This window comes from Teleopsis dalmanni, chromosome 1, assembly GCF_002237135.1.
Source record: "Teleopsis dalmanni isolate 2A chromosome 1, ASM223713v2, whole genome shotgun sequence".
NCBI lineage: Eukaryota > Metazoa > Arthropoda > Insecta > Diptera > Diopsidae > Teleopsis > Teleopsis dalmanni.
This window is the reverse complement of record NC_051846.1, coordinates 108664022-108673687: the sequence shown is the minus strand read 5'-3', so window position 1 is coordinate 108673687 and position 9666 is coordinate 108664022. Positions and strand designations below refer to the sequence as shown.

At 35.4% G+C, this 9666-nt stretch overlaps 1 protein-coding gene across 1 annotated transcript; it reads right to left on the bottom strand.

The window, feature by feature from the left end:
- Positions 1 to 4286: 4286 nt before the first annotated feature.
- LOC119665484 lies at positions 4287 to 5888 on the bottom strand. The gene has a single exon (XM_038074706.1). The coding sequence runs from the start codon at positions 5886 to 5888 to the stop codon at positions 4287 to 4289; it is 1602 nt and encodes a 533-aa protein (XP_037930634.1).
- Between the last annotated feature and the right edge of the window lie 3778 nt (positions 5889 to 9666).

Here is a 9666-nt window from a genome sequence, read left to right as displayed (position 1 = left end):
GATGCTTGAGTGGATTTTTGTATAGAGGTTGTAATTAGATCATTTTGTTGGTCATTGGATAAAGAAGAGAAGTGATGATTCATGTTCAATGATTCAAGACAGCGGTTCATGTGTATTGTAAAAATATCAGACTTATTTATATCCTATTTTAATCTGGTTTGCTTTCAAGAAGTTACATTTGTACAATTTATATTGCTAGTACCGATAGGGAATTCAAGTTTTAAGATTATATCATAATATGGTTTAATGTACAATGAGCCTAAAATAAAATAAAAGTATTAATACAATAAAAGCTAAAAATCCACAAATTTGTTTTGCTTATTTCGATGGTTTTTGCTAAATTTTTTTTAACAAGAGATACATGCCACCACTAGCTCTACCAGTGGACTTTTCCCTTGTTGGTTGGGCTGTCTGCGCATCATAGTTGCACCAAGGACTGAGGGCAGTATTGAAAGGTATATTCCAAAATGTTATTTGAAGCTCAAAAAGATTGTATGTAGATGCTGTATTTCGTGATGTTGATGGAGCGTCATCTGTAGTTGTTGTTAATGTGCTATATTCGTTCTTTAGTTTTTTACCATATGGTTGTTTTGATCTAGCTCATTCATGATGCTTAATAAGTTAAGATTAAGGTTTTCAAGTTTATTTCCATACATAGATTGGACAGTAGTAGTTGCCTCCACATTGTTACACTTCAGGATTCCGCTTTTGCTTCATTTGCACCACTTGTTTCCAATGCGTATTCTATCATTTCGAACGACCACCTTATGCGAACGATCTATTGAAAGAATTTTTTTCCTTATTAAGAGAAGAGCTTTTCTATGCCGTTATCTGTCTTCGTCAGATCTTTTTCAATCAACTGTGTATGTTTTGGAAAACCAGGCTAATCGATTCTTCTGACGTTTATTTTTCCGCTGTGATATGACTCTAGCTATACGGACTACAATGTTTATGCCAAGAGTTTCTTTACACAGTTTTGTGACAGCTTCTTTTGGTGACAGCTGATCTGAACCATTGTTTTTTGTATGTCCTGCAAAAGCTCCGACACATCCATACTGCCAACAGATTGTAGGTCACCTTTGTTGGGTGACACTTCTGAGACAGTACGTTTTGCTGCTGAGCCAGACATTGTATCGTTCATTAATTTGGTGGATTTGGATGGAGGGCTTCTTCCAATAGGCATTATATTTTTCGTGGTCGATTTCTTGATAAAAATTTTTTTAGATTGTTAAATGGACGCGGTTTGAAAACGAAAATTATTAGGTTTTTGAGTAGGTTTTTAAATGTTGTTTACCAATATTTAATTTATTGAATTTAATTGTTTACATTCCGCACTCTGTATTATGCAACCGGTCGCTTCGAACGCTCAACTCAAACTCATATTTTTAAAGTTACAAACACAAAGTTTTATTTGTAATTAATTAAATAACAATTTTGTAATTCCAAATTATTACAATGTAATTTACTAAAATTAAAATTATGTATGTGTATGTATATTTTCGTTGTATGTGGTGTTTTGCTGATTTTACCGTCGCTTCCATTAATCCTCGAAAATGAGGTGCCCTGGGTGGTATGAAGACAAATTCTACGCCCCTTTGTGCAGCATAATATGCCAGATCGTCCTTGCGCTCTTGGAACGCCTCTATCAGCTCTCTCAGATAGTGATCGGCATCTATAAAATTTGTAGCATTGTCGCAATAGATTTTTTCTGGGAGTCCTCATCTTCCGGCAAACCTTTTAAGACAAAAAAAAAACAGTTAGTAGTCAGATCTGTTACAAGTTCTAGATGTATAGCCTTTGACGTGAAACAAACAAACACTGCTATATACATTTTAACTGGTGGTCGACCACGCATTTTCAAAGTAGTGTATACAGGCCCACAAAAATCGACACCGCTAATTCAAAAAGGTCATAGTGCCTTTAACCGAATCGCAGGTAAGTTTCCCATTACTTGGGACAACAGCTTAGGTTTGTATCGAAAACAATGTATGCATGCTTTTACGGTTTTACTGCATGCCTTGCTTGAATTTATGACCCAAATTTTTTCACGAAGCAGCACTTCTAAGGCTTTTGGACCAGCATGACAATTGGTTGTATGAAGAAATCGTAAATAAATCTCGACAAAATGCAATTTTTTGGTAACAGCAAGGTAAATTTTGAATCATAAGAGAGTGGTGCGTTTAGTAAACGACCTCCTACACGAAGCAAATTGCATGTTCGAGAACCAGCTTGGACTGTATGAATGAACGGTGTTAGTTTTTGAATGCTAATTGGTAATTTATGCGACTTCTTCATTTTTTCGATCTCATCCCTGAATTCGTGATTTTGAATGAATTCAACGATTTTCAAGAATGCCCAATTAAGCTCCTTTGTGGTCGGAATAAGAGCGTTAGCTCTCTCATTTTTCTTAGTCATAAAACGTAGAATGTACGCGAAAATTCTCAGCAGTCTTGGGTAAGATGATTGGCTACAGATTAGTTTTGAAATGACATTAGTTTCAATTTCAACTGCTAAAAGTCCGACCTTGACCTTTCGTTTCTCCAAACTTTTTTCATCTATTGATAGTGGAAAATGACTATTTTTTGGCCAGTTAGTGGCATCTTGAAGCAAATATGGGGGACCTTTGAACCATATTGAGGTATTAAGCTCGTTGACAGTATAACCTCTGGAAACTATGTCTGCTGGATTTTGTTTTGACGGAACGTGTCTCCACAAAACGTCGTTTGATCATTTTTGAATTTCTGAAACTCGATTTGCCACAAATGTTGTGAGTGTAGACGGATGACTCTTGATCCAATATAATGTAATTTCTGAGTCAGTCCAAAAATATGCATTCTTGACGGCACAAGTAATGAGTGGTTGTACTCGAGTCCATAGTTTAGCCAGAAGGTGACCTGCACATAATTCGAGTCTGGGTAAAGACTTTGTACTGAGCGGAGCGACCCTTGATTTAGCAGTGTTGTAAGGCCCAAATTTTATTCTAAAATTTAACGCCACAAATTAAATGAATAGTCAAATATGAGTTTTAAATCCACTTAGTAAAAAAACATGTTTCTAAATTCAATAAAATTTTCCTACAGTAACATCCATTTTTATTATAAACAAATGACCCTGTATTTTCATATTAGAGACAAACATTTTGTATAAACGAATGACCCTGTAAAGTAAAATATGTTTTGATTAATTTTTTGCTGCTAATAAAAGTTAGTTAAATTTGTTGTAACTATTTCACTTGTTTGTCTGCATAAACAAATTTAAGAAAATATCGTGCACGCATTTTTTATATGATGCAGTTATTTTTATTGAATTTGATTACAATGCGTACAACAATAAGAAATTTGTTTTGACAAATTTACGGGACCTTGTTTACTTGAAGATAATTTTTGTTTTTGCCTGTAATGGAGGGAATTTCAAATAAAAGGGCAGCGAAATTGCCAAATCGTTTTGTTAGGGACGATAGTGGGAGCTCGGACTAGTTGGTCCAGGCACATATTGATTCGTTTGGCCATTGCTGACGATCACCATGTGAATGGATGGACTGGTTTGGGCGAAGTGATGGTGGTTGAATTACCTTCTGCTTGGCTTATGCTGGCGTAGGGTAGTTTAACCAGTTGAGTTACCTGCTGCTTGGCTTATGCTGGCGTTGGGTAGTTTAACTAGTCATCCAGTTTTCCATTTGGCCATAGCTGATGGAGGAATGGGCGACGAGTCACCAACACTGTCAGAAGGCGTGTGGACAACGAGCGTAACAGTAGGAAGGAACCCTTGTCTGGCTTTTGCTGACAAAGGTATTGCTTTATATTGATATTAGAGTATCTAGAGATTTTTGCTATTTGGAATTTCTCCTGTTACAGGTTAGCAACTTGCGCACCACTGCAAGCAATCGTCATACGACATTTCACAACATTCTACACCGTTTACAACATCGTGACAACGTTTATGACATCATACAACATTTCACAACATCCTACACCGTTTACAACATCGTTACAACATTTATAACACCATACAACATTTTACAACATGCTACACCGTCTACAACATCATTACAACATTCTACATCATTAGCAACATTCAACATCGCTTTCCACAACTTGATTATATTTTCTTTTTATTGTTAAATAATAAACGCTACTTTAAACAGAAGTGTCTCTATTATTTTACTTAGATAAATTTTCTTATAACGAACCCTGGTATACTCGCTGAGTATACCTCAGCTATAGATAGGGCCGGGGAAAGGTCGTTACAGTGTGCAACGCTGGATGGATACCATTAGAGTCGTGAGCTTATGGCTGATGTAAATACAACAGCCATAAGCTCTTATCGAAGCGTCTGCGAAACCGTGAATTTCGCATTTGGAATTTGGAATCACATTTACATATCATATATGCACCTTGACACATACATATCGTGTCAAGGTGGATAGGTATCGATTCATCCCAATTAAGTTTTTGAAGCCAAAGTTCGTGCAACAATATTTTTGCTTTAGTGATAATTGGGCAAATCAAACCGAGGGGGTCGAAAAGTCGAGCTGAAACCGACAATATATTTCTCTTTGTCGCTCGTAAATGATTGAATTTTTCTTCTAAATGAAATTTGAAAATATCACTCTTTGGCAACCAATGGATTCCAAGGGCCTTTGTAATATCACTGTCATTGACTTTGAACGGTTTTTCTAACAGCTCGGTGCTTCCATAGGCTGAGTGGTTTGAGAACCATTTCGCTAATTGACATCCTGCTTCATTGAGAATATAACTGACTTCTTTTCGAATTGTTTCTAAATTTTCAAATTTATCCGAACCAGTAAGCAAATCATCGCCATAAAAGTCATTGCGTATTGAGTTTGCTCCCCTGGGATAAATAAGTTGATAAATATCGTTCAAATGGGTTAAGCAGCCAGTAGCTAGGAATGGTACAGATGACGTACCATAAGTCACAGTGTTTAATTTGTACACCTTCAGTTCTTCGGACGAATTTTCTCTCCAAAGTATAAGTTGAAAAGTTCTGTCTGCCTCGTCAACTTCAATTTGACGGTACATTTTAACAATGTCAGCAGTTATTGCATACTTATGCATGCGGAAACGAATCAGGATTGAATACAAATCTTCTTGCACGATCGGACCGACCATTAGTAGATCATTTAATGACTTCTGCGAAGATGTTCGACTTGATGCGTCGAATACAACCCGAAGCTTAGTAGAGGTGCTCTGTGGTCGCAGAACACATTGATGGGGTATGAAGTAGTGAGTGGTTGCAGAAAAATTCTCGTTGGTTGGTGTCATATGACCTAAGTTCCGATATTCTTTCATAAAATCCATATAGAGATTCTGTAAAATGGAGTCTTTCGAAAGTTTGCGCTCTAATAATAGAAAACGGCTTCTTGCTGTTTGGAATGAGAATCCTAAAAAACTTGAATCAGATTTAAAGGGGAGTTTCACCTTAAACCTACCAGACAGTGTACGTTGAACTATGCTGACAAATTTTGTCTCGCAAAGTTGTTGTTCCGCAGTATATTTCTTAACCTTAATCTCCTTAGGAATTTCTTGTAATTCCCAGAATTTTTGTACAAGAGAGTTTAAGGAACAGTCATCTGTCAACTTTTCTTTATCTAAGCTTATTAGATTGCAAATTTTAGCATTGGGACTTTCGGTATGTTTGAATCTTCCAGATACAATCCATCCGGGTAATGTTTTCTGGAGCGTTGGAAAATAAGTATCTTGTTTTATTTGTCCAACCGACAACAGTTCGAAAAAGCTTTCGGCATCAAGTAGAAGATCTATCTTTTGCGGTTTGTGAAAGTGTGGATCAGCAAGTGAAAGATTGGAAGGAACATTCCAATTACTCATTGACACAAATTTGTCGGGTTGGTAAGTGGAGATTGAAGGCATTATCCAAAAATCAGTAGAAAACTCATAAGAGTTAATACGTGATCTCACAGTGGCATGTAATTTTTGCCGTACTGTGGAGTTTGTTTCACCAATGCCAATTAGATTTAGAGTTTTCGCTTCTTTTTTTATTTGCAGTCATTGTGCAAGTTCCTCGGTTATAAAGTTGACTTGAGAACCGGAATCAAACAATGCTCTGGCCAGCTGATAATCTCCAGATTTTCCTTGAATGGTTATGACTGCAGTGGCCAGAATAATTTGATCGCCATTCGATGAGCTATGATTCACAGAGGCACGAGAAATAATGGGTTGTTCTGGATTATAAGATAAACCTGTTTGAGAAGTGTTTGTAGAGTATTGGTGTAAAAGAGTATGGTGCGACCGATTACATACTCTGCAGCGTGATGCCTTGCATCTAGATACCGTGTGCCCTTTCTTGAGACAATTTATGCATGCCAGAGCATGAATTTATTACATGTTACTTCGCATTACAGAACAAACATCTACTTTCCTCTTGCGAACTATTTTTTTTGCACATAAATGAAGATTTTGCATTCTTACTTTGCCAGTTGTCCTGTTTTGGCCTGTTCGATCGAGATCTTGACGTGGAAGCTTCGTCAGCAGAAATGTGTTGATATCGCTTATTTAACGCAGTCTCGCAATCAGACCAGAGTGGCAGCTTGTTGTAATCTAATTGCTCCTCCCATTTGGATTTCGTAGCGGCATCGACTCTTGACATGACTAAATGAATAAGAATTGCATTTGAAATGTTCTTATCACCTCCTATTGACGATAGGGACTCATATATGGCAGAAATACTATCTATGATATTGCTTAATGCAGAAGCAGATGGCTTATTCATTTCTGGAAGTTCAAAAAGCTGCGAGATACTATCGAAAAAGATTAAACAAGTGTTATCGTAAACTCTTTTTAAACTAGCTAATGCCTTTAAGTAATTTGTTTCAGTGAGTTGAAATGCCTTAACTGTACCAAGAGCTTCGTCAGACAAACACGAAATGAGATGATTGAATTTTTCAATATCAGTTAGCGACTGATCATTGTGCACTAAGCTTTCAAAAAGGCTTATGAAGTTTTTGTATTCAGAATGTTTCCCACTAAATTTAGGTAAACGCATACTTGGCAGCCTGGAACGATGATTGCTGCATTCATGCGAAGTATCAGGGATACTAGACTTGCGGTTTTTACCTAACGCCTGTAAGAACAATGATTTTGAAGCAACACAGATTTCTTCTAGATCTGGTCGAAATACATCAGACTCGTTGATACATTCTATTTTTTGCTGGCAAGTCATAGCCTGTTTAATATATGAATTGGGAATGTCCAACCTACATTCCAGTTCTACAGGGTTTAAATCAAAAGTTTTCTCCAATATTACTTTTTTAATACGCAGGATGCTGGCCACTACAGTTTCTCGCTGCTGGATTAGTTTATCCCAATCTTCATTTTTTTGTGGGGATGATGGTCGCTTTTTAGTTGACATAGTGAACACAATTTACTAGAATTTTGAAAAGAAAAGGCAATGCAGCGCAAAGAACGATAATAATATTTGAGTATTGTTGAGCGATGGTTGTAAGTAAATTCCAACAAAAGTGAACGCGAGAAATTAACGAAACGAAAGAAGCACTCACTTTGTTTATAACGATAATAAGGAAAAAAACGATAAGTAGTCAAATATTGTTATTATGGGTCAATTTCAGCAAAATGGATACAAGTAACTAGCGAAAACGAAAACGAAAAATGCATTCACTTTGTATATAATTTGCCCCTGCAAATTACTCAATTATTTGTATTAAACAATTGGATTTACCGAACATATATGTTTAATGAAGCTCAACCTAAGCTAGGTAAATTTGTTTCTCGTTTTGTAAATTATTTATTGTAGATACGAATAAATATAAACATATGTATTTTAAAAGTGCAAATAATTACCATTGCAAAAGTTATTTGAAATACTTTCTTTGACTATTTTGTTTAGTCAGAGCATGACCTGGTACAACAATTTCATTACTTGCACTTTCTTACCTGACAAAGGACAGTGGTGTTACAGTTGCACTCCATCTAGAAAGAGAAAGAAACAGCAGCAGTGGTGAATAGCAGCAGCAATGAAGAGCAGTATCATTCCGCAGTGACAGCGAACAGCAGCAGCGATATGCAGTAGTAGTCTGCAGTAGCAGCAATGAGGAATTAATGGCAGTAAACTGCAGTGGCAACGGCCAACAGCAGCAATGAGAATTAAGCAGGAAACTGCCGTAGCAGCGGCCAACAGTAGCAATGAAGAATTAATCAAGGAAAAACCAATAGCAGCAGCCTGCACGTGTTTTCATCAGAATATATGAAATTGGCTGCTTCTTTGTCAATTTGTTGATTCTTTATTTCTTTATTTTATTAGCGGTTTTTTCCCTGATGCTGATACTTGACACCACACCGACATTCTCCGCAACCGAACCAAAATCACGATGCTGCCAGTTGCAGCTCCACAGAACAATGTTCATCAAATTTCTAATTATTTTATTATTCGATTTCAAGTCCCTGCTCGGGCGCCACTGAAAAATATAAAAATAAAATATTTATTTTATAAGTTATTCAATTTTATTTTCTTTTTATTCACTATTAATTATGTAATCTTTAGAGCTTTTAAACTTATTCTGAAATTAATACATATTGAAAAATAATTCAATTATTTGATTTAGTTATTAACTTAAACACGCGTGCTGCTCATTTGAGACTTGAAATGCAAGAGAAAGCCACCGACAAGCCAGTTCCGTAGCGAAGCTAAAGAACTGTAAAAATTAATGTTGTTTTTATATTTGAGAGTACCGTATATGTGCAAGGTTGACGAAAATCAACATTGGGTTGCATATTGACAATAAAAAATGAGCAGCACGCGCGTTATTTTAGCTACTTTAAAGGAAAGTATAGTAAATAAAAGTAAAAAATATAAAACATTCAACAAATATTATAAGAATTTTAATTATAATTTCGTTATTGTTTATTGAGAGTTGATATAATTATTTATTGTACCACCAATTTTATTATGTAATGAAAAATAAAGATTAAAAACAAAATGATCTATTTTCTTTTGTTTATATTGATAATGTTCCACTTCTTATTTATTTTCCATTTTTTAGATGCTTAGTGATTTAGTTTTGTTACTTGGATTATCTTGCTTTGTTGTGATATTAGGCCTTTTCGGTTGCTCGCAAGTGCGGCATAAAATGCATGTTGGCCTATGTTGGCCACGCGAGTCAATGGCATCACTGTTGCAATCTGTCAAATGTTTTGTTTTGACAAACAGCAAATCTTGTATATGTGCATATAAATCAAATATATTTTTATAAAAATATTATAAAATTAAAATGAACACGGAATTAAAAGGAATGGTAAGAATATTGGAAATTTAAAAATAAAACACTAAGATAAGTAAATTTTTGTAGGTACTGTCGATGTTGGGAGAAGAAAGCAACGTTTTGCAGCGACTGAGGGATGCAAGTTGTTTCACGGATTTTTTAAATGTTATGAATGCACTCTAGAAAACACTTCGTTTCCTTTGTGGTCCATAGTTTGCGTATATTTCTATAAAAAATTTTTTTAGAAAAACTTCAAAAATTATGTTTATTTAATTAATTTTACGTATGTAAACTACAAATTAAATGAAATAAAATAAATGTTACTTGTTAATAACTAACATAATAAAAAATTCAATGTGTTTAATAATTACGATTTCTCCATTCTTATTATTTCTTAATTACTTTTCAAGATT

Bases quoted from the DNA above. Each gene is read 5' to 3' on its own strand.
- LOC119665484 (XM_038074706.1), bottom strand. From the start codon at position 5,888: ATGCCTTCAATCTCCACTTACCAACCCGACAAATTTGTGTCAATGAGT.